A 26,115-nucleotide genomic window follows, 5' to 3' on the forward strand; every position below is an offset into this window, starting at 1 on the left:
AGTCACGCTGCCTCCTGTGGCTTGGCTCCGGCCTAGCGGCCAGCGCCTCTCTCCTCTCCCCACCCACCCACACCCCCAGCCTCGCCACCAGCCGAACACGGGACCGGGCAAAGGGGTGCCAGTGACAAAACCCGGGGCGAGAGGGGCCCTGTCCTGCCTTGTGTCTCTGGATCGTCAGCTCTGTTTATTTTTTTTGTGTGTGTCGATATATTTAGAGAGAGAGAGAGAGAGAGAGAGGGAGAGAGAGGGAAAGGATTTTCGGTGACGATGGAGAGGTAGACGCGCAGGGAGTTCCGAATTCCCCCAAGGAAAGGCCCTCGGCCGCTGGCTCTGTTGTGGAATTAGTGAAGTGGGTGGCGAAGTTGGGGGTGGGGGAGGGGGGTGCATTCCGGGCCGCTGGGGGGTGCCAGGAGCTGCTCTGGAAACCCGTGCCAATCTCCACCGCGCACACATATGCGCGGGAGGGGCTGCCGCTGAGGCGACTGTCTGACCCGTGGCCTTTGGGGTTGGGGGGGTGGGGGGGGTGGGTGGGTGGGGGCGGTGGGGGGGTGGGTGGGGTGGTGGTTGGTTTGCCGGTTGGCGGGAGGGGTGGTGGAGGGGGGGAAAGACGGTGGCGCCCGGCAGGCTTCTGAGCGCGTGGTTTCACCCCGGGCCCTGGCACGTTTGAGAACTCCCCCGGCCGTCTGCGGTCGAAAGCCCTGACGCCCCCACCCAACCACCCCCACACACACACACACACAACACCCCCCCACCCCTGACCCCCGACCCCCGCCCCCACCCCTCCCCCGCCCACCCGCCGTGAAAATGGCCGTCGACACGGCGGCCGAGGCGCGGCTGCTCCGGCTGGCCGTCCTCCTCGTCTGCACCGTCGGCCTCAACGGCGCCCTGGAGTTTGGCGGCGCGGCCGGCCAGTGGGCCCGCTACGCCCGGTGGGACGCGGGCTCCCAGGGCGAGCTGAGCTTCAGCCTCAAGACCAACGCCTCCAAGGCGCTGCTCCTGTACGTGGACGACGGCGGCTACTGCGACTTCCTGGAGCTCATGATCGTCGGCAGCCGCCTGCGGCTGCGCTTCACCATCTTCTGCGTGGAGCCCGCCGCCCTGCACCTGGACACGAGGGTGGACGACGACCACTGGCACATGGTCCTCCTCACCCGCAACTACCGGGAGACCATGCTGGTCGTCGACTCCGAGGCCAAGACGGCGGAGGTGAAGTCCAAGAGGAGGGACATGACCGTCGCCAGCGACCTGTTTGTCGGGGGCATTCCGCCTGACGTCCGCCTGTCCACCCTGACGTCCAGCACGGTCAAGTACGAGCTGCCCTTCAAGGGCTTGATCGCCAACCTCAAGGTGGGGGACACGCCCCCCGTGCTCTTGGGCAGCCAAGGAATCCAAAACGATATGGAATACCTGTGCTCCAAGCAGAACCCCTGCCTGAACGGAGGCGTCTGCTCTGTCATCAACAGCAAGGTCGTGTGTGACTGCACAGAGACTGGGTTCCAGGGGAAGCTGTGCAGCGAAGGTAGGAATCACTTCAACTTGATGATCTTCTGTTTTGTGTCATAGTCCCTGTATCGAAAGTTCCCATTATAACGCACAGTGACACACTGATACTGTACCCAGAGTAACACACAGTGACACACTGATACTGTACCCAGAGTAACACACAGTGACACTCTGATACTGTACCCCGGGTAACACACAGTAACACTCTGACACTGTACCCAGAGTAAAACACACTGACACATTGATACTCTACTCCGAGTAACACACAGTGACACTTTGATACTGTAGTCTGAGTAACACACAGTGACACTTTGATACTGTAGTCTGAGTAACACACAGTGACACTCTGATACTGTAGTCTGAGTAACACACAGTGACACTTTGATACTGTAGTCTGAGTAACACACAGTGACACTTTGATACTGTACCCCAAGTAACACACAGTAACACACTGTGACACACTGATACTGTACCCCGAGTAACACACACTGACACTTTGATACTGTAGTCTGAGTAACACACAGTGACACTTTGATACTGTAGTCTGAGTAACACACGGTGACACTTTGATACTGTACCCCGAGTAACACACAGTAACACTCTGATACTGTACCCCGAGTAACTAACAGTGACACACTGATACTGTACCTCGAGTAACACACATTGACACTTTGATACTGTACCCTGAGTAACACATCGTGACACTTTGATACTGTACCCCGAGTAACACACCGTGACACTTTGATACTGTACCCTGAGTAACACACAGTAACACTCTGATACTGTACCCTGAGTAACACACAGTGACACTCTGATACTGTACCCCGAGTAACACACAGTGACACTTTGATACTGTACCCCGAGTAACACACAGTAATACTCTGATACTGTACCCCGAGTAACACACTGTGACACTCTGATACTGTACCCCGAGTAACACACAGTAACACTCTGATACTATACCCTGAGTAACATACAGTGACACTCTGATACTGTACCCCGAGTAACACACCGTGACACTTTGATACTGTACCCCGAGTAACACACAGTAATACTCTGATACTGTACCCCGAGTAACACACCGTGACACTTTAATACTGTACCCTGAGTAACACACAGTAATACTCTGATACTGTACCCCGAGTAACACACCGTGACACTTTGATACTGTACCCCGAGTAACACACAGTAACACTCTGATACTGTACCCCGAGTAACACACCGTGACACTTTGATACTGTACCCCGAGTAACACACAGTAATACTCTGATACTGTACTCTGAGTAACACACACTGACACTCTGATACTGTACCCTGAGTAACACACAGTGACACTTTGATACTGTACCCTGACTAACACACAGTAATACTCTGATACTGTACCCCGAGTAACACACTGTGACACTCTGATACTGTACCCAGAGTAACACACAGTAATACTCTGATATTGTACTCTGAGTAACACACACTGACACTCTGATACTGTACCCTGAGTAACACACAGTGACACTTTGATACTGTATCCTGACTAACACACAGTAATACTCTGATACTGTACCCCGAGTAACACACTGTGACACTCTGATACTGTACCCCGAGTAACACACAGTGACACTTTGATACTGTGCCCGAGTACTGCACAGTAACACTCTGATACTGTACCCCGAGTAACACACTGTGACACTCTGATACTGTACCCCGAGTAACACACAGTAACACTCTGATACTGTACCCTCAGTAACATATAGTGACACTCTGATACTGTACCCTGAGTAACACACTGTGATACTCTGATACTGTACTCTGAGTAACACACAGTAACACTCTGGTACTGTACCCTGAGTAACATACAGTGACACTTTGATACTGTACCCTAAATAACACACTGTGACAGCCTGATACTGTGCTCTCAGTAACACACTCTAACACTCTGATACTGTACCCAGAGTTACACACTGTGACACCCTGATACTGTACCTTGAGTAACGCACTGCGACAATCTGATACTGTACCCCGAGTAACACACAGTGACACTCTGATACTGTACCCTGAGTAACACACAGTGACACCCTGATACTGTACCTTGAGTAACACACTGTGACAATCTGATACTGTACCCTCAGTAACACACAGTAACACTCTGATACTGTACCCTGAGTAACACACTGTAACACCCTGATACTGTACCCTGAGTAACACACAGTAACACTCTGATACTGTACCCTCAGTAACACACAGTAACACTCTGATTCGTAGTCAGATTAACTCACAGTGAGTCCCTGATACTTTACGGAATACAGTGTGGTGTCTGAAGTCTAACACAGTGCTCTGCATTTGACAGCTAGATGTTCTTGTATTATATCTGTGCAACACCCTTTTACCTTAGTCCTGAGATGGAAGGCCTTCTGAAAGGAACTTCTCTCCTAGTTGCCTCTGAATAACGAAGGGAAGATTGATCCTGGTGTATTCCTCCCAAAGCTGACCCCTTCAGTTGTCTGAGGGAGACCGTGTAAAGTTGTGAAAGCACAGTGCATAAAGAAACTTCAGTTGGAACATGTTAGTAACCTGAATGGAAAAGCTAAGAATATTTTTAAACAGTGTAACTTTTAAATATTGATGTGCAGCGGGACAGCTGTGAGCTCATATCCATAACACAGAAAGTTGCCTTGCTGGTGCAGCCAGCAACGAAGGCTTAGGGCATGTTGGCCTCTATTGCAATGGAACTGGAGTACAGGCATAAGGAAGTCTTTCCACAATTGTCTGGAGCTTTGGCGTGACCGCACCTGGAATACCGCGGGCTCTTCATATTTCAGGAAGGACATTCTCGCCTCGGTGGTGATAGAGTGAAGCTTCGCTAGTTTAGTCCCTGGGGCGAAGAGGGCGGTGCCCCAAGAGGGCTGAGCAAATTGGGCGTTTGGAAGAACGAGGGATGGTCCGACTGGAACATACAGGGTCGTGAAAGGGGCTCGACAGGGGTAGACACTTGAGAGATTGTTTCCATGAGCCGGAGGAATCCGGAACATGGGGCGGGGGTTGTGGGGTGGGGGTGGGGGGTGACACAGTCTCAGGGTAAGGGTCAATCATTCAGGACTGAGATGGGGAGGGATGCTTCACTCAGTGGATGTGAATCGTTGGAATCCTCTACTCCAAGCGGTTGTACATGCTCCATCGTTGAATACGTTTAAGGTTGGGGGGTGGGGTAGAGAGATTTTTGGTCTCTCAGGGAATGAAGGGATATGGGAAGCGGGTGGGAAACAATGGAGTTGAAGCCCAAGGTCAACTGAATGCCGGAGCAGGCTCCAGTGGCCGAATAGCCTACTCCTGTTCCTATCACTTACTTTCTTATTTTCATCCCAAGGGTAATAACATTGATGCAGAATTAGGCCTCAAGAATTTGTATTGATGTGGAGAGTAGACTAACGCCAGGAATGGGCGGGTTGTCTAATGAGGAAAGGTCGGACAGGTTAGGCTTGTATCCGCTGGAGTTTAGAAGAGTAAGAGTCGGCTTGATTGAAACATGTCAGATCCTGAGGGGTCTTGACAGGGTGGGTGTGGGGGGAGGATGTTTCCTCTTGTGGGAGAATCTAGAACTAGGGGGGTCACTGTTTAAAAATAAGGGGTCACCCATCGAAGACGGGGATGAGGAGAAATTTTTTCACTCCTCGGGCTGCGAGTCTCTGGAACTCTCTTCCTCAAAAAGCAGTGGAAGCAGAGCCTGAATATTTTTGAGGCAGAGCTAGATAGATTCTTGATGAGCAAGGGGGTGAAAGGTTATCGGGGGGGTCGGTGGGTATGTGGGGCTAAGGGTTACAATCAGATCAGTCATGACCTTATTGAATGGCGGAGCAGGCTCGAGGGGCCGAGTGGCCTCACTCCTGTTCCTGATTCGTATGTTCGTATCCAGAAATATTGGGATAAGTAAGGGAAGGGGTTTAGAAATAGGATTCAAGTTGATTGAACGGGATTGAGGGTTAGCAGAAGCAGATTGGGCCCAATGGCTTATTTCGGTATTGTTGAGTCCAATGTGGCTATGGAGATTGGGACGGAAAGGTGGGTGAGCGGGGTCACCTCTGACTGTCAACGTCTCATGATGGGCTTAATGTCTTGCCTGTCACAGGAACAGAAAATGCCCGGAAATACTCAGCAGGTCAGGCAGCACCCGGGCAGAGAAACAGAGTTAACCTTGTGTGAGAATGCTGGAACGCTCGCTCTGTTTCTCTGTCTCCCCCTCCCCCGCCTCCGCCGCGGACCCCACCTACCCACCCCCCCCAACCCCCACACACCCCGCCCCCACCTCCCCAGATGCTGCCTGACACACTGAGCCTCTCGGCTTGTGCTGCTTCTCCAGATTTCCGGGATCCGCAGCATCTTGCCTTTGTGTCGGTGCCTTCCTTACTGTTCTCGCTTCTTGTGTACGCTCTGGGTTGTGGGAGAGGCATTTATGGGAATAAGACAGGGGATTGTGCTTGTTTGTCTGAGGTTTAACTGCGCTGCCTATCCCTCTGGGCACAGGTGCCTGCAAACATTCCCCCACGGCTTTCGCAAGCGATTGCGTTTTCAGGCTCTCAGTTGAGGAACAACTTTGCTCTCTCTAATAGCCCTGATCTACATATCTAAATGAACTCTGATTAGCATTGCTCATGCATATATACAATCCCAAAACTGGCAAGCAAAGCCTTCACTGCCTGCAAGAACACAGCAAGAATGAAGGAGGAAAATTTAGGCTGCGGTATTCTGTGCTCTGGCGCAAGAAACACTGGCTCCCTGTTCCTTCTCTGTCAGACTTGTTGACTTGCCTCAAGTGAAAAAGGACAGCCAATAGCTTATGACTTTGTGACATCCATCTTCTGGTTCATCTTCCGCCAAACTAGAACGCTTGATGGATGAATTGTTTTGACGGGAACCAGAAGCGATGTTTACCATTTTCACCACAAGATCAAATTAGCATCATGTTTAATAAGTTATCTTAAGTAATGCTGAAAAGAAAAAAAGTGTAAGTGAGCAAGTGAGCAATTGGGGTATGAATTTTAGTGCCAGCGCGCCACTGATGGTGACTGACAGTTAACTGCCAAGCATTGTTTGAAATTTAAACCAGGCAGCTTCACCCTGATTGGTCAAGGCGTTGCCCTGAGGAATGAACCAGCGAATGGCTGTCACTTATTTTGTTTAGCTGAAACGGGCGCAATGTGCAAAGACTGGCAGATCGTATCAAACAGCATGTCCCAGCTACTGTTCGCGAAGGGCAGGGCACAGACCATATCCTAACCAACCTGCCCATGCTTGCAAAACTCAAAACGCCGTGTCCAACATTAGACATGATTCCGCGATCGGACAGCATTTGCTAAATAATCCTCAGTGTGCTACGAATTGAGCTGACCACCAATTTAAGACTGTCAGTTGGACTCACAGTGCGGCGCATTTGCGTGCACTGGAAGCTACATATATTAGTACACGGGGCCCTGTTCTTTGTGGACACCAAAGAACACGTACACTCATTGCGCCTGTTTCGGCTAAACAAAACAAGTGACAGCCATTCGCTGGTTCATTCCTCAGGGCAATGCCTTGACCAATCAGGGTGAAGCTGCCTGGTTTAAATTGCAAACAATGCTTGGCAGTTAACTGTCAGTCACCAGCGGTGGCGCATTCTCCATGGCAACGCTTCTACCAATCAGAGTCCACTTGCCAACCAATCAGCACTCTCTTCACATACAGTATGAATTGTTGTTTTCCCCTTATATTTATATTCTTGCAAAGTGTCCTGATGAGTGCAAGACGAAAAGCTTCGACATGTCTCTTTTTTTCAGCAATACTCAAGCTCTGTACTGCCAAACGGCTAAATTATCTTAACCTAGTAACAGAGCGTTGCACTGGACAGGGGAGGATGATTATCCCACCTAGCCCAGCCTGTAAAAACTCTGCTTAGTTTCCAAGTAGCTTAGAAGAACGAACAGATATGTATTCATGAAAACAGACAGTGCTGGAAAAGCTCAGCGGGTCTGGCAGCGCTGGCGGAGAGAGAAACGGAGTTACTGTCTCGAGTCCGATATGACTCTTCTTTGGAACTCAAGCGAGGTCGATGCGTGATGGGTTTTATGCTGTTGAAAAACCTGGGGAGGAGCAGGTGGAGCACTGGACGGTGTCACTGCTCGGGTCGAAGATCTAAGCGAGGCCTGATCCATGTCGGGGGCTCGATGCCTGCTGGGCGGGTGGTTGACATGTTCGATCGGTGACGAACATCCAACCAGCACCAAGGCATCGCAAAAGTCCAAGGGGAAGGAGGCCAAAGTCTCAGTCCCTAAAGCAGCCCAGCCGGAGAGAGGAATTTCGAATGCAGCTCACGACCTTATCTCTTAATACAGTTGCTTAACAAAAGTCCAACAAATCTGATTTGAGATTAACTGTTGGTCGATCATCAATTGGCATTGCAAACATCTACCAGCCTTTTGTGCATTGGATGTTGCTTCCTCACGTCACCCCGAAACATTCGACTGTAACGTTTTGACTCTGTTCTGTGGTCCGACACTCCCCAACCAGTGGGATTACTTTCCCCTCTCTCAATATTTTGTCCCTCTATCCACGTCAAAAGACGTTAAGGGAAGGGGGGTGGGGGGGTGGGAGGGAGGGGAATGTCCGGGAAACAGCATCCATAGCCGAATTAGATTCGATCCAAAAATGACGATGTAACAGTTCAAAGTTCAAAGAGGGAGCTGGATAAATTGGAAAGAAAAATTGCTCGGTAAAATCGTCAAAGAAACAGTCGAAAACTTACAAGGAAGAGGTGGCTGGGATACAGAATCATAAACTGATAGCACAGAAAGAGGCCTTTCAGCCCATCCTGCCTATGCTGGCTCTTTGAAGGAGCTATCCAATTAATGCCACTCCTCCCTGCCCCTTCCCCCCCGCAACCCTGCAACTCTTTTCCCCTTCAGATTTTTATCCAGTTCCCCTTCCGAAAGTCCCTATTGAATCTGCTTCCGCCGCCCTTTCAGGCAGCGCCTTCCAGATTGCGACAACTCACTGTGTGTAAAAAAAAAATACCCTTAATTGCATCGCCCACCGTCACCACATCTGGTTCTTTTTCCAATTATCTTAAATCTGCATCCTCCAGTTACTCACCCTGTTACCCCAAGAAACAGATTCTTCTTCCTTGCTCTATCAGTAATGAGGAGATGGTAGCATCGAGGCATTGTCACTGCGCAGGTAATCCAGAGGCCCCGGGCTATGCTCTGGGGGTATGGGTTCCTAGCCTATGAGACTGGGAATCCTGCAGCGAGTAACTCACCTCCTGACTCCCCAAAGCCTGTCCACTATCTACAAGGCACAAGTCAGGAGGGTGATGGAATACTCCCCACTTGCCTGGATGAGTGCAGCTCCCACAACACTCAAGAAGCTCGACACCGTCCAGGACAAAGCTTGATCGGCACCCCATCCACAAACATTCACTCCCTCCACCACCGACGCACAGTAGCAGCAGTGTGTGTACCACCTACAAGATGCACTGCAGCAACTCACCAAGGCTCCTTCGACAGCACCTTCCAAACCCATGACCACCTAGAACAAGAGCAATTAGGGATGGCCAATAAATGCTGGGCCTAGCCAGCGACGTCCACATTGTATGAATGAATAAAAGAAAGGACAAGGGCAGCATTTTGATGGGAACACCACCACCTGGAGGTTCCACTCCAAGTCACTCACCATCCTGACTTGGAAATATAATCGGCCGTTCCTTCACTGTCGCTGGGTCAAAATCCTGGAACTCCCTCCCTAGCAGCGCTGTGGGTGTACCTACACCCCATGGGACTGCAGCGGCTCAAGAAGGCGGCTCACCCCCACCTTCTCAAGGGGGCAATTAGGGATGGGCAATAAATGCTGGGCCCAGCCAGCGACGCCCACATCCCGTGAATGAATTAAAAAAAATTCCTGTCCCCTTCTTGGCCCATTTCAGGCTGATAGAGGGAAACTCTTTCCTTGAGTGGGGGTGGGTGGGCGTGGGGTGAGAGGGGTGGGAGGGGGAGGTGGGGCTGGGGGGAGAGGGGTGGGAGGGGGGAGGTGGGGGTCGGGGGGGGAGAGGGGTGGTGGTCCATAGTCTGAAAGTTAGCGCTAGACCACCCAGGAGTTAAACCAGGGTACATTTTTTCACCAAAGGGCTAGAGGAAACGTGTGATTAAAATCAGGAGGGTTTAGATAGGGTAGATGAAGAGAATATTTGTTCCAGTGGCTGAGATGATGCTGACCAAAGGGTAGAGAATTAAAGGTGATTGACAAAGAACCAAAGGCGACAGGAGGGGAAACTTTTTTCAGGTAATGAGCGCTTAGGGTTTGAAAGTGAGAGGGTGGCGGGGGGGAGAGATTCAATAGCGGCCTTCAGAAGCGAATTGGATAAAGACCTGAAGGGAAAGGATTTCAGGAGTGTGGGGGAAAGAGTAAAGAGAGAGTGGGACTAACTGGACTGCTCTTTGAGAGAGCCGGTGCAGACTCAATGGGCTGAATGGCCTGCTTCTCTGTCTTACTAGTCTAGATTCCAGACTCCGGAATTAAAAGGCCATCGATGTTCATGAGGTAGTGCCGTTACTTCTAGCTGAGCAAGGGTCAAGGAGGAAGGGTGCATTATCCAGGAGGTCACCTTGGGTGGCATTTATCCAACCCTGGAGAGAGCCTTGGGTAACCTTTTTGAGGGAAGGCCCTCTGTAATAAGTGCCACTCAGGCATTTAACTGGCCTTCCCTTAGATCAAGGACCCCGTGGACGGAGGCCCTACCCACTGGCAGGTGCCGGCCAACCAGAGGCCGGCAGTTCTGTTGAGCGACAGCGCCGCCGGGGAGGCAGTGGCTGATGCCGGTATCACACCCACCTGAGGCCTAGAATTGTGGCTGGGTCAAAGAAGGAGTTGGGTAGAGCTCTTGGTGGGGGGGGGGGGGGGGGGAAGGGATCAAAGGGTACGGGGAGAAAGCGGGGAGCAGGCTATTGAGTTGGATGATCAGCCACGATCATAACGAATAGCGGAGCAGGCTCGAAGGGCCGAATGGCCTCCTCCTGCTCCTAGTTCCTATGTTTCTACGTTCCTATGGGCCACTGGCCGCCGCTGTGTGATGTCGGGTGGGGCGATGCGGTGTTGTGGGGGGGGGTGGTTGTGGGGGTCTCTCTGCTCCCCCACGCCCCCTCCCAAATCCGCCGTCCTTACCCGGCCCGGCCTACACGTGACTCCAGACCCACATAGCAATGCGGTCGACTCCTAACTGCCGACTGAGCAAGGGGGCGATGAGGGACGGGCAATAAATGCTGGGCCTGGCCAGGGGAGCCCGTGAACGAATTTAAAAAAAAAAATTGAAGTTGCCGTGGGGGGAAGGGCATCAGATTCCACCGATTGACTCTGATTTATGTTGTCCTGTGATTAACTGGTATGTTCCCTTTACAAGCCGAGTAGTCTGGCTGCTGTAAATGGAAATCTTAAGGTCAGTTGGAGGTTAATTGCTGCTGGTGAGGAGATGCTGCAGATTGGTAGATGTTTGTCAATTCTTGGCTCCAGGTCAAAAATTGGGAGCATGTTAGATAAAGTGTCTGACGTCTGATGTGTTATATTTCAGCACATTTTGCAGTGTGGCATTGCGATGCTGTCCCTCGTTGGCACACAGCTTTACTCTGCGTTACAATATGCTACCCGGCCTCACAAGGGCACTGCATTTTGACGGTGGAGGGGGTGGAATGCCTTTGGTTACCTCTCGATTTGACTGCCCCGGTGCTCGCCCTGGATGGCCTCCAACCGCCCTCTGGTTCAACCAACGCTCTGCCACGCTGGGCCCCACCTCGCGCCAAGCTCCCGTTCACCCGTCACGCCATCGCCTGCTCACCGGTTGACCCCGACCCCCTCGGCAGCACCTCGATTTTCAAACTCTCGTCTCTGTTTAGAATCCTTCCCTCCCCCTGCCCCCTTCGCTCTCTCTGCAAGTTCCTCCAGCCCCACAGCCGCTCCCCCGGGTCTCTGTGCTCCTCCATTCCGGGCATTATGTGCATCCCCTGATTTACATCACTTACCGTTGGTGGTCGTTCCCTCAGCTACCTGATAGTCTCCACCTCTCCCTTGTCCTTAAAAACCTACCTCATTGTCCAAGTTTTGGTCGTCTGTCCTAACGTCCCCCTAATAGGGGGAGACGGTGGCGTAGTGGTAATGTCACTGGACTGGTAACCCAGAGGCCCAGACTAATGCTCTGGGGTCCTGGGTTCCACTGGCAGCAAATTCAATGCATAAAACCTGGAATTATAAAGCTAGTCTCAGTAATGGTGACCATGATAACTATACTCGATTGTGATATAAAAAAAAACACACCGGGTTCACTAATGTCCCCTTTAGGGGAAGGAAATCTGCCGCCCTTACCCGGTCTGGCTGACATGTGACTCCAGACCCCACACAGCGGTGTGGTTGACTCTTAACTGCCCCTCTGAAATGGCCGAGCGAGACACTCAGTTCAAGGGGCAATTAGGGATGGGCAACAAATGCTGGGCCTTGCCAGTGTCGCCCACGTCCCATGAAAGAATAAATAAAAGCAATGTGGCTTGTGTTGAATGGGATATCTAACTACGTAAGAGATGATTTAGAAATGGATTGTTGTTGTTTATTAGTGGACATACATTGTTTTGCAATCTGTTGTGTGATGGCGCGATTAAGTGGGTTTAAGTGGATTAAGTGAACAAGAGTTGATCCACGCAAGTTTGGAAGGAGTAATTTGACAAGGAAGTATTCAATGAACGGCATGACACTAGGAAGTTCTGAGGAACAAAGGGACCTTGGTGTGTGTGTCCATAGATCTCTGAAGGTGGAGGGGTATGTTAGTGGGGTGGTGAAAAAGGCATATGGGACACTTGCCTTTATCAATCGAGGCATAGATTACAAAAGTAGGGAGGTCATGTTGGAGTTGTATAGAACTTTGGTGAGGCCACAGCTGGAGTACTGTGTGCAGTTCTGGTCGCCACATTATGGGAAGGATGTGATTGCACCGGAGGGGGCGCAGAGGAGATTCACCAGGACGTTGCCTGGGATGAAACATTTAAGTTATGAAGAAAGGTTGGATAGACTTGGGTCATTTTCATTGGAGCAGAGAAGACTGAGGGGCGACCTGATCGAGGTGTACAAGATTATGAGGGGCATGGACAGGGTGGATAGGGAGCAGCTGTTCCCCTTAGTTGAAGGGTCAGCCACGAGGGGACACAAGTTCAAGGTGAGGGGCAGGAGGTTTAGGGGGAATGTGAGGAAAAACTTCTTTACCCAGAGGGTGGTGACGGTCTGGAATGCGCTGCGTGGGAGGGTGATGGAGGCGGGTTGCCTCACATCCTTTAAAAAGTACCTGGATGAGCACTTGGCATGTCATAACATTCAAGGCTATGGGCCAAGTGCTGGTAAATGGGATTAGGTAGGTAGGTCAGGTGTTTCTCACGTGTGGGTGCAGACTTGATGGGCCGAAGGGCCTCTTCTGCTCTGTGATTCTGTGAGTGTCTCACTGTTGGAAAGGGCTCACATCTCATAAAACATTAAAAATTAGCAATGGAGGAGAAGTGGATAGACACGTATTGTCCAAGTGTAATTGGATCGGAGATTAGATTGCCAGGGGAGCCTATTGAAAGAGGATCATATAGAGAGATTTGACAAATCCACGCGGCTCATATTGAGCCAGTAATGCATATTACTTTGGGAATTTGGGTGAGTAGATAAGTGGATCCCATCAGATGTTCTGTTCATTCCCAAGCATGAACTTATAAAACCTACCATCATAAGAAGTTGAAGAGCCAATTAGCTGTACTTTTGGCAAGAGAAGGAGTGAGTGATATAATGAGAAAGGAGTGCATGTCTGATACCTGTTAAACAGGGATTGGCTTCCTGTGGGTCTATTATGACACAACCAATTGGAAGGGCTGAGTTGTTCAAATCCCAGAGGGAAACTTGAAATAACTGTCATAAACTATTTTTGCAATTTGTATGTTTCAAGGTGCAGGCTTTGAATTCAGTAGTAATAAGACCACTGAGTCTCAAGAGGTTTTTTAGAAAACTAAATTATATATTTATTAATACAAGAAAGATTGTAAGCACATACATATGTCTACAAAATTACTACTATAATAACTACAGAAATCCCCTAATTAATCTGACTCTCAGTTACACTCCTGATAAGGTAACAGTAAAACACAGATTCAAACAGACCCCTGGCAAAACAAATCCTGGGCAGTCACATTCAAAATGAGTTTCTTCCAGCTCCAGCAGGGAGCTGTTCCAGTGGGTTGGGCTTCACTTGAACTATGTGGGGACTGGTGCCCTGGCGAATCGAATAACTAGGGTTGTAGAGAGGGCTTCAAACTAAATAGATGGGGGGAGGATTCTGGAGAGGGGATCAGTAGGCTTACAAGGCAAAAGGATATTGCAGGGCAGCTACTTAAGTAATGACACCCAGAGCGTGACAGGAAGGGACAAGGTGTACAAACATAAAAAGCAGCAGCAAATTGAGTCAAGGGGGGAAAAATGGTAAAAAGGCAAAATTAATCGCTCTTTACTTAAATGCACATAGTATTTGGAACAAAAATGAGTGAATTAATGGCACAAATAGAGATTAATGAGTATAATCTTATAACCATTACGGAGACATGGTTACAAGGTGATCAGAGCTTGGAATTAAATATTCAGGGGCATGTGGCTTTTCAAAATGACAGGCAGGAAGGAAAGGGTGGTGGGGTAGCTTTGTTAGTACGAGATGGAATAAGTCCAATAGCAAGAAATGACCTTGGATCGGAAGGTGCAGAATCCATATGGGTAGAGATAAGAAATAACAAGGGGAAGAAGACACTGGTGGGAGTGGGTCTATAGGCCCCCTAACAGTAACTATGCTGTCCGGCAGAGAATAAATCAGGAAATAATGAGGGCATGGAAAAAAGACGGTATATTAACCATGGGTGACTTTAATCTCCATGTAGATTTGGGAAAATCAAATTGGCAGAGGTAGCCACGAGGAAGAATTCATAGAGTGCATTTGGGACAGTTTCCTTGAACAGTATGGGAAGAATTTTTGGGTCAGCGAGTGGGGGTGGGGCCCGCTCGCCGATGCGTAAAATGATGCGCGGTGATGTCAGGCGGGCGTCCCGACGTCACCGCGCGTCATTTAGATTTTCAGTTCGGTGGACGACTGTGCTAAACTTAAATAAGAGTAATTACAAAGGAATTAGGGCAGGAGTGGACTGGGAAAGGAGTTTAGCAGAACAGACGGTTGATGAGCGTTGGCAGACGTTTAAGAAAATAGTTCACGACTCACAATGAGGATATATCCCAGTGAGGAAGAAGGATTGGAGGAAGGGGATAAACCAACCGTGGTTAACCAAGGGAGTTAAAGAAAGTAACAAAGTGAAATAAAAAACATACAATGTGGCAAAGATTAGTGGTAAACCAGAGGGATTGGGAAAGTTTCACAGCCAACAGAAGATGACCAAAAAAATAATAAAGAGAGAGAAAATAAACTTTGAGGGTAAACCAGCAAGTAATATAAAAAGGGACAGTAAGAGCTTCTTTAAATATATAAAAAGGAAGAGAGAGGCCAAAGTGAACATAGACCCCTGAGAGGATGAGGCTGGGGAAATAATAATGGGGAACCAGGAATAGGCAGAGGAGTTGAATTAAATACTTTGCATCAGTCTTCACGGTAGAAGACACTAATAGCGTTTCAGAAATACTGAATAATCAAGGAGCAACAGCAGGGGGAGGAAATAAATATAATAACTATCACTAGAGAAAAAGTACTAGGGAAACTAATGGGGCTAAAGGCCGATAAGCCCCTTGGACCCGATGGGTTGTATCCCAGGGTATTAAAGGAAATAGCTGCAGAGGTAGTGGATGCGCTGGTAGTAACCTTACAAGAGTCCTTAGATTCTGGAAAAGTCCCAGAGGATTGGAAAACTGCCAATGTAACACCTTTATTTAAAAAGGGAAGGAGACAAAGAATAGGTAACTATAAGCCAGTTGGCTTAACATCTGTCATTGTGAAAATGTTGGAGTCTGTTATAAAGGATGTAATAGCAGAGCGTTTAGAAATGCATAATATAATCAAGCAGAGTCAGCATAGCTTCATGAAGGGGAAATCATGCCTGACAAATTTATTAGAGTTCTCTGAGGAGGTAACAAGCAGGATCGATAAAGGGAGACCAGTAGATGTAATATATTTGGATTTCTAAAAGGCGTTCGATAAGGTACCATTCATAAGGTTACGTAATAAGATAAGAGTTTATGATGTTCGGTGTAGTATATTAGTGTGGATAGAAGATTGACTAACTAATAGAAGACAGAGAGTTGGATACAGGTTGCATTTTCAGGATGGCAACCTGTAACTAGTGGAGTGCCACAGGGATCAGCGCTCGGGCCACAATTATTTACAATATATATTAGTGACTTGGATGAGGGAAGTGAATATACTATCGTCAAGTTTGCGGATGATACAAAAATAGGTGGGAAGGCAAGTGGTGAGGATGACACAAGGAGTCTACAGAGGGATATGGACAGGTTAAGTGAGTGGGCAAAAACTTGGCAGATGGAATATAATGTGGGAAATGTGAGGTTATGCACTTTTGCAGGAAGAATAGAGGAGCTGAATATTATTTAAATGGAGAAAGGCTGCAGAAAGCTGCAGCACAGAGGGATTTGGGGGTCCTCATACATGAATCACAAAAAGCTACCATACAAATTCAGCAGGGAATAGGGAAGGCAAATGGAATTTTTGTCTTTATTTCAAAGGGAATGGAGTATAAAAATAGGGAAGTCTTGCTAAAACTATACAAGGCACTAGTTAGACCACACCTAGAATACTGTAAACAGTTTTGATCCCTTTATCCAAGGAAAGATATACTGGCATTGGGGGCAGTCCAGAGAAGGTTCACTAGGTTGATCCTGGGTATGGAGGGAATTTCTTATGAGGAGAGGTTGAGTAAGTTGGGCCTGTGCTCATTGGAGTTTGGAAGAATGAGAGGCGACCTCATTGAAACATGTAAGATTCTTAGGGGCTTGACAAGGTAGATGCTGCGAGTTTGTTTCCCCTTGTGGGAGAGTCTAGGACCAGAGGGCATAATAAGGGGGCACTCACTTAAAACAGAGATGAGGGGTAATTTCTTCTCTCAGTGGGTAGTGAATCTGTGGAATTCTTTACCGCAGAGGGCTGTAGAGGCTGGGTTGTTAAGTATATTCAAGGCTGAGATGGACAGATTTTTAATCAGTAAGGGAATCAAGGGTTATGGGGAAAAGGCAGGAAAGTGGAGTTGAGGATTATCAGATCAGCCACGATCTCATTGAATGGTGGAGCAGACTCAATGGGCCGAATGGCCTACTTCTGCTCCTACATCTTATGGTCATGTGGTCCTGGGTCCTCGCAGGAAGACTTGAGGCTGACAGGCTGGAGGCTTTAGATCTTCGAAACCCTCCTCCTCTTACCAATAGCCTTCTCTTCCTTTGTACAGATTTTCCTCTTTGAATGCAAATTTTCATTGTCACTCGGTGTTTTTTTAACTTTAAAATCTTCTAACAATAATACCCTTTCATAATAATGACTTTACCAGTAAGCTTTGAAAAAGATAAGGACGTTGTTTCTGAGCTTCACCTGGTTAGGTGTAATATTTCACCCGCTCTTTTGAATGGTCTTTTTAGAGATGCAAATTGCCCTCTTTACACCTCACCTCCAATTCCCTATGTTTTTCTAATTATCATTTCAAGCCTCCTTCTCTTCTATACATCAAACCCTCTAGACTAGCTGGCTTTAATCCAGTTAAAACAGGCACAAACACCACTAAGCTCTATTTTAACATAATTTCCAGTAACATTATAGACATTATTATTATCTCCTTGATGGGGTCATTGGAACACAGGAGCAGGAGTAGGCCATTCAGCCCATCCAGCCCCTTCTGCCATTCAAGACGATCGTGGCTGATCAACCACTTCAATGGCCTTTCTCCCACACTATCCCCTCTACATCATTGGTATTTAGAAATCTGCCAACCTCTGCTTTAAACATACTCAGTGACTGAACTTCCACAGCACCTCTGGGGTGGAGAATCCCAAAGATTCACCGTCCTCTGAGTGGGAAAAAAAAATCTCCTCATTTCGGCTTCCCCCTTATTTCGAAAGTGTGTCCCCTGGTTGTAGACTCCCAGACCAGGGGGAAACCTCTTACCTGTATCTACCCTGCCTATCCCTTTAAGTATTTTGTAGGCTGCGATGAGATCACCTCTCATTCTTCTAAACGTGGCCTTTCCTACTTGCTAAATGCGTCAATGGTTTCGAGAGAGAGAGAGAGAGGATTGAAAAGCAGAGACGTTAGCCTGGGTTTTCACTGAGTTGGGTTGGTTCGAGGCAGGTTGGGGGCCGGGGGTGGTGGGGGGATCGACCCCTGTTAACCATGGCTGGCAGTTCCTGGTTCCGGAGGTTCCCGACCCCATTCCCGGCCTGTCCAGCTTCCGCGGGTGCCTTTGTAGGACGTGGGCCGGCTCAGGTCAAAAGCCCGGGTCCCCCTTGCACTCCTGACCCGGCTGTCTCCGCTGCGGGGATTCAGCACCTCCAGGTCCTTTGGTTCTCTCACGGAGCCGGGCCTCCATTTCAAGGACCTCGGAGGAGGTGTGAACCACGGGCCGGAATTTTCCAGACCCCTCAGAGGGGGTGGGTGGAGGGGTGGGGGGGGGGGTCCCCCGCTGGCGGATGCAGTGAGCCTTTCAAACTCCACATGCTCCCTCCCACCGCCCCCCCCGACCATGCCAAGGAATGCCCCCACACCCAACCCCTATAGCCCCCCCATGCATCCTATGCCAAGGTAAGGCCCTCACCAAAATTGTGTGTCCCCTCATGCCCCCCACCCCATGCCAAGGTCAGGCCCCTCCTATGGCCCCTCATGCCCACCCTCCCCCATGCTAAGGTTAGTCCCCTCCTATGGCCCTTCATGCCCCCCCATGCCAAGCTATTTGCCTTCCTTGCCCATTCAAACACTATACACCATTGGGGAGGGGTGTGGGGGGGATATGAGGCACCATAAGGAAGGGGTGGGGGGCATGGGGGTTGGTATGAGGGGCCATGAAGAGTGGGTATGGGAGATATTGCTTGGCATTGGGGTTATGACGGGCCATGGAGGTGGGTGGGGGCAGCATGGGTGTGCCATGGGGAGTGTGTGTGTGGTGGTGGAGGGATTTAGGGGGTGTGAGGGCCTTTCTACCTACCTTTATTTCAACTGGGAAGAAGTCCCACAGCACTGGGGCGGGTCTGTCAGACAGCCCCCCTCCGCGCCCGGCAGGAACCCCTGCGGCTGCCTCCGGACTCTTCCCCGGGTGGGATGGCCCGACTCCAGCCCGTGCTCACCGACCACTCACCCCTCCTGCAGCCCCCCACCCCCCGGCAACCAGCAACGAAGATCCAGCCTTTGCCGGCGCTCTCTCCCGAGGAGGCCGGAGCCGGGGATTTTCCCAGCACCCGCTAACCACCTCCGGGGATGAAAATCTGGCCTGTCGTGTCGAACCTGTACAGAAGCCTGGTTAGGCCACACTCGGAGTTATCGGTCGCGTATCCTTTAGCCGTAACATTTTTTGGAACCTCACCGAACCTTTCCTGACCCGAGCCGACACCAGCCTTGTCCGTGTCGCACCCGACTTTTTAGCACGGGAAGCCTGCACTCGACACGGCTCCCGCGGCACTGCCGATCGCGCCACGGGTGGGAACTTATTGCGGGGACCCTGCCGCTTATTAGTCGGCGACACACCTTACTCTCCCAGCCACTTGATTTACTTTAGGCTGCAGCCGGCCTAGGCTTCAGGTTTTGTGGTGTGAGTAGGCCGAGGCCTGTGCGCGGTATCCGAGAACCGAAATCGTCTGAGGTCGGAAAGGCCGCCGGGGCCCGGGGATTTAGGATAACGGATATCCGACCTGCCCTGCGATGGGTTCTCGTTGCCCAGAGGCCCTGGAGAAGGTGCACGGAGGATTCACCCAGAATGATACCAGAGCTGAGGGGGTTATACCCACCAGGAAAGGTCAAACAGGCCGGGGCTCTTTTCCCTAGAAAAGGGAAGGCTGAGGGGGTGACCTGATAAGAGGTCTTTAAGATTGGGTAAACATCGAGATTGCTTCCACTAGCCGGAGAGGCCAAAACCCGGGGAACGTCAGTCGGGAGTTCAGGCCTTCACCCAGTGAGAATGTGGGACTCGTCAGCACAGGGAGTGGTCGAGGTGAATAGTGTCGATGCATTTGAGGGGGAAGCTGGATAAACACACGAGGGAGAAGGGAATAGAAGGGTGTGTTGATGAGGTGAGGTGTATCCCAGAAGTGGGGGGAACAAAAGAAATTGAACATTTTCAAACTCCCAGTCGAAACCAGTAATGCTGGAGTTTCATTTTAAGGTCGGCAAGACCAGTTCAGACCCTTCATTTCCAAGTTTCACCAGGTCAGTGTGGGAGGAGAAAACAGAAACAAAAATACCTGGAAAATCTCAGCAGGTCCGGCAGCATCTGCAGAGAGGAACACAGTTAACGTTTCGAGTCCGAATGACCCTTCAACAGAACTAAGTAAAAATAGAAAAGAGGTGAAATATAAGCTGGTTTAAGGGGGGGGTAGGACAGGTAGAGCTGGATAGAGGGCCAGTGATAGGTGGAGATAACCAAAAGATGTCACAGACAAAAGGATAAAGAGGTGTTGAAGGTGGGGATATTATCTAAAGGAATGTGCTAATTAAGGGTAGAAAGCAGGACGAGCAAGGTACAGATAGCCCTAGTGGGGGTGGGGTGGGAGGAAGGGATCGAAATAGGCTAAAAGGTAAAGATAAAACAATGGATGGAAATACACTTAAAAATAATGGAAGTAGGTGGGAAAAGAAAAATCTATATAAATTATTGGAAGAAACAAAAAGGAGGGGGAAGAAACGGAAAGGGGGTGGGGATGGAGGAGAGCGTTCATGATCTTAAATTGTTGAAATCAATATTCAGTCCGGAAGTCTGTAAAGTGCCTAGTTGGAAGATGAGGTGCTGTTCTTCCAGTTTGCGTTGAGCTTCACTGGATCAATGCAGCAGGCCAAGGACGGACATGTGGGCATGAGAGCAGGGTGGAGTGTTGAAATGGCAAGCAACAGGGAGGTCTGGGTAATGCTTGCAGACAGACCGAAGGTGTTCTGCAAAGCGGTCACCCAGTCGGCGTTTGGTCTCTCCAATGTAGAGGAGACCGCATTGGGAGCAGCGAATGCAGTAGACTAAGTTGAGGGAAGTGCAAGTGAAATGCTGCTTCACTTGAAAGGACTGTTTGGGCCCTTGGACGGTAAGGAGAGGGGAAGTAAAGGGGCAGGTGTTGCACCTTCTGCGGTTGCATGGGAAGGTGCCGTGGGAGTGGGTTGAGGTGTAGGGGGTGATGGAGGAGTGGACCAGGGTGTCCCAGAGGGAACGATCCCTGCGGAATGCCGCCGGGGTGGGTGAAGGGAAGATGTGTTTGGTGGTGGCATCATGCTGGAGTTGGCGGAAATGGCGGAGGATGATCCTTTGAATGCGGAGGCTGGTGGGGTGATAAGTGAGGACAAGGGGGGCCCTATCATGGTTCTGGGAGGGAGAGGAAGGTGTGAGGGCGGATGCGTGGGAGATGGGCCGGACACGGTTGAGGGCCCTGTCAACCACAGTGGGTGGAAAACCTCGGTTAAGGAAGAAGGAGGACATGTCAGAGGAACTGTTTTTGAAAGTGGCATCATCAGAACAGATGCGATGGAGGCGAAGGAACTGAGAGAATGGGATGGAGTCCTTACAGGAAGCGGGGTGTGAGGAGCTGTAGTCGAGGTAGCTGTGGGAGTCGGTAGGAAAAGTGTGGGAGGAGGTTCGTGTGGAGAATAAATGCCAGACTAAACAGCTTGTTTCTGTGCCGTAAATTTGTGTAATACTTTGAAATGCAACATAGGGCATGTCTACTGCAGTTTGTACGTTCCAAGGCTGTGTCTTAACCTGCTGTGCTGTTCATGTTATATTGCTGTTTGTTTCAATAGTGCATGTGTATTGCCTTTGGAACTGTTTGTAGTATCAAGCCAGCAAGTTTATTGCTCCTCTGTAAAATAGTCTGTTGCTCGGCATCACTTTGTCCCTGGTTTTTGTAGCCTTGTGTCTCTCTTGCCCATCTCGCTCCCTCTCTCGCTGTTGCTCTCTCTTTCTCTCTCTTGCTCTCTCTCTCTTTCTCTCTATCTCCCTCTCTTGCTCTCTCTCTCTGTCTCTCTCTCTCTCTCTCTTGATCTTGCGCTCTCTCTCTCTCTTGCTCTCTCTCTTGCTCTCTCTCTCTCTCTCTGTCTTTCTCTTGCTCTCTCTCTCCATCTCTCTCTCGTTTTCTCTCTCTCTCTTGCTCTCTCTCTGTCTCTCTCTCTCTCTCGATCTATCTCTCTCTCCTTCTCTCGCTCTCTCTCTCTCTCACTCTCTCTCTCGCTCTCTCTCACTCCTCTCGCTCTCTCTCTCTCCCGCTCTCTCTCTTGCGCTCTCTTTCTCACTCTCTCCTCTCTCTCTCTCTCTCTCTGTCTCTCTCTCTCTCTTTCTCTCCTCCCACCTGGCCAATTTCTCACCGCTCTCCTAAAAGCCCTGACTCCTACTGGGCTGCATGGCTACGAATGCCTTCTCTGCGAATTTCCCTCAAATCCTTTCCCTCTGCTGCTTTAAGTTGATGGGGGTTGGGTGGGGAGTAGAGTTGGTGGTGGGGGGGGACGGTACGGCGGTGGAGGGGGTGGGGGCCAGGAAGGAGGCCGGGGGGGGGGTGGAGAATGTCCCGTTGACGCCCGAACTTTCCAGCCAGAACGCCTTCTGCGGAACATTACCTGGGTCGCCAATCCTGCAAACGGACTGGTGGGCGACTGTCAGTAAGAATCACCCGGATTGTCATGGTGTAGGAGGAGGCCGTTCGGCCCATTGCGTCCGGGCCGACTCCTCCAAGCCGGAGGTTGGACTTGGTCTGCCTGAAACCTGCAAACTCACGCGTTCTTCAGCGAGGGCCGCCGGTTTGGCGTTAGGGTGGTAGCGACGATGTGAGTGTGACTTTAGTGATGGAGGAGGCCAGTTGGCGTCGTTCTCGTTGCTATCGGGCCCCGTGGCCTGAATTTCACACTCCCCCCACCCCCAGCTGGCAGGGTTCAGGCGGGTGAGGCGGGGGGTTGTTGGGGGGAAACATGAAATAGCCCCTGGCTATTTTACGCTGGGGGTGGGGGCAAGGCCTAGAACCGGCTGCCTCTCCTTGCCCCAGTTGAGGCCGGCTATTGGCCACTTCAGGGCCGTTTCCCACCCAGCCTCAGTCTTTAGCCCCTGGGGGCGCGGGGGAAGGCCGAAAATAATCGGGTTCAGGCCTCGGGCAGGAGGGGGCTGGGCGCCCCTGTCGGAAGCCCCCTTCTAACTTCGGGTGCCCCCCCAACCCCTCCCCCCACACAACCCCGCCTCCTCAGCCCCTGAGGCCCAGAGGCCCCGGCCCTCCACCACCCCCCTCCTCCGCCCTACCCCAGGCCTCTCCCCTGACACCCCAACCCCCCCCATTATCTCCCCCGCCACCCACACCCAGGCCTTCCCTCCCTCCGCAGGACCCCCAAAAGCTCACTTGTCCACGCGCTCCCGGCGCTCCGTCCCTGTGGCAACGTCGTGACCTTCCACCTCAGCTCACGCGCCAGATTGACCAGCAGCTCTGGAAGGCCCCGAATGAGAGGGGGAGGCCGGAAACGCCGCCTGCAGCCAGCTGCCGCTCGGTTCCAGCACCAAGTGGCCGCGGGACAGGCAGCGTCGGCCGGGGTGGGGGGTGCGTGTTCACCCTCCTAAGTACCCTGGCCCGCCTCTCCTCCTGGCCTGAAAGTGGCCTCGCTGTCATGGGGCAGCTACTCCAGCCTCTCCCCTGGCGCTCCGGCTTTTGTGCCCTTACCTTGCGAGCTCTGGGGTCGAGCGATTCTAGCGGTTCGAGTGGTCGCCAAGGTGACTGGCGGCTAGGGGGCAGGATTTTTGCCCTCGTCCCCAATCGAGGCCCCATGGCGCTGAGCGTGGCCTGTGTTGGTGGCGGGGTGGTGGGGGTGGGGGGAGGAGGGAGAGGAGGTGTGGGGCGCGGTAAGTGGAGGAGGGCGTGCCAGGAGACTTGGCTTGCTCAGCTATTTAAGAGGGCTGTCAAGAGTCATCCCCGTCGGAGTCACGTGTAGGCCAGACAAGGTAAGTCAGCAGATTGCCCTCCCTAAAGGGGCATTAGTGAATCAGACCGATTGTCTGGTAGGAGTGACCACCGCGCAGCACTTATCCATTTCCAGGTTGACAGACGGCAAGTGGTGGAGCGTCCCAGGGGATCAGTGCGGGGCCGGGGCTTGTCTGAAAGGTTCACTCTCACCCGCGCGGTGAATTCCCAAACTCAGCAGAGGAGAACAACGGTGGTACAGTTTCGCCAAAACCCGGAACAGAAAATGCAAAACACTGTTAATATCTTTGAGGGGGAATCGTTTGCAAGATCCCTGAACGTGGCGAAATCACCCTGCCTGGGATAAGTGACCATAAGTGCGATTGTGTCCCAGTTAATATTCTAACCTGAATTGTTTTATTTGGATGGATTAATTACTGCAAACAACTGCCTGGTATTAAATGAGGGTTGTTACGCACTAATTGTGCTGCATTTGTCATTGGCAGATTCCTCTCGATGAGCAAGGCACCTGGTTTATGAGTCAAACAGACGAACTGTTTCCTCTGTTAATAGATTAACAGGATAAGGCAGTGTGTGTTCAACTCTCTGTAACAGCACTGAGGAGTGGCACCTGCTGATCTAACTGTGCCGAAACCAAAAGCAAAATGTGCTTTGGTGTTGCGGGCAACTGAGATTCACCGCATATTTGGGTCATCCTTCCCCTGAAATGATTTGTGAGCCCTTTTTGCCAAAGGCACCGAGGTTGGTTTCTAACAGGTAGCGCCGTCAAAGCAGCCCCGCTCGATCGGCACCCCATCCGCAAACATTCACTCCCTCCACCACCGACGCACAGTAGCAGCAGTGTGTGTACCATCTACAAGATGCACTGCAGCAACTCACCGAGGCTCCTTAGACAGCACCTTCCAAACCCACGACCGCTACCATCTAGAAGGACAAGGGCAGCAGACACATGGGAACACCACCGCCTGCAAGTTCCTCTCCAAGCCACTCACCACCCTGACTTGGAAATATATCGGCCGTTCCTTCACTGTCGCTGGGTCAAAATCCTGGAACTCCCTCCCTAACAGCACTGTGGGTGTACCTACACCACACGGACTGCAGCAGCTCAAGAAGGCATCTCACCCCTACCTTCTTAAGGGCAACTAGGGATGGGCAATAAATGCTGGCCTAGCCAGCGACACCCACATCCCCGGGAATGAATAAAAGAAAAATCCCTCTTGAGGTCTGTTTCTGGCTGGCACCAGTGGCTCATCCAGGTAACTTTTACTTGTGGGGAAGAGCATAACTAGGGGGCCATCAATATAAGATAGCCAGCAAGAAATCCAATGGGGAATTCAGGAGAAACGTCTCTACCCAGAGAACGGTGAGAATGCGGAACTTGCTACCACGGGGAGAGGTTTGGGGCGAATAATGTAAATGAATTTAAGGGGAAGCTGGATAAACGCATGAGGGAGGAAGGAATAGCAAGGTATATTGCTGAAAAGGGACAAATATTGTTGAAGCTTTTCATCTTGCACTCATCAGGACAAGCGCAAGAATTCCAAATTTGAAACAATCACCCCGATTTAGACTACAGGAGGAAAGGGTGCTGATTGGTTGGCAAGTTGACTCTGATTGGCCGAGGCATTGCCATGGAGATAGCAATGGGGAACTGTAGATGCCCAAAGCTCCCAGGTTATTCAAAGAAGGCACAAGGCTTGAACATATTTCTCTTGTTTTCAAGGCACGGGTCCCTTGTGTATGAAATTCTTTCGAGTTATCAACAGTCACAGATTGCAACTCTTTCGAGTACAATCACAGTTCTTGGTTTCCAGGAGTGGGACACGAACCCACAACCCTCTGATTCAAAGGCGAGGGTGCTATGAACTGAGCCACAGCTGACACCTCCCCTTGTGTATGAATGTGCGTCACTCCTAGCAGGTGTAAATGAGCCATGTCACGAGCTCCACTGATTATCTTAAATTGGTTGTTAGTGTAGCTGTTAGCGCACTCAGGATTGTTCAGCAAGTGCTGTCCGATTGCGGGATCACATCCGACAGTCGATGTTTTATTGTGGGTTTTTGCGAGCGCGGGCTGGTCGAGGATGGTCTGCACTCTGCCTCTGACGGGACAACCGAAGGAACACGGTGTCTGATTCGATCGGCCAATCGCGGGGATGCACCGCCCGCGTACCTGGCATCACATACGGCGCAGCGCAATTGTGCGGTGGGGCGGGCAGAGCGTTTCTTTGGACTGACGGCAGCATCCTGTCGGCGGAAAGTATCACTCGTGTCGCTCACTACCGCGAGGTAGCGTGCCGGCCATGCAGAGTCTGCTTCCAGTGTTGAGATACGACGCTTGACCCTGGGAGGGGGCAGCAAACCCGATTGCCTGGCTGCGAGGTGGTCCACAGGGGTGGGCCCCCCTCGCTTAAGATGCTTGTCAACATTAACCAGGAATCAGACCTGAGGCTGGCCATTC

General features: G+C 50.8%; 1 protein-coding gene across 1 annotated transcript in view; it reads left to right on the top strand.

The window, feature by feature from the left end:
- The first annotated feature begins 804 nt into the window (after nt 1-804).
- The window catches only part of nrxn2b (neurexin 2b), a 1,731,499-nt gene continuing 1,706,188 nt past the window's right edge, over nt 805-26,115 (top strand). Inside the window, exon 1 of the mRNA XM_078532738.1 lies at nt 805-1,519. Within this exon, the coding sequence (XP_078388864.1) occupies nt 805-1,519 (715 nt within the window). The remainder of the gene's footprint in view (nt 1,520-26,115) is intronic.

Source organism: Cetorhinus maximus, chromosome 31, assembly GCF_964194155.1.
Source record: "Cetorhinus maximus chromosome 31, sCetMax3.hap1.1, whole genome shotgun sequence".
Classification (NCBI taxonomy): domain Eukaryota; kingdom Metazoa; phylum Chordata; class Chondrichthyes; order Lamniformes; family Cetorhinidae; genus Cetorhinus; species Cetorhinus maximus.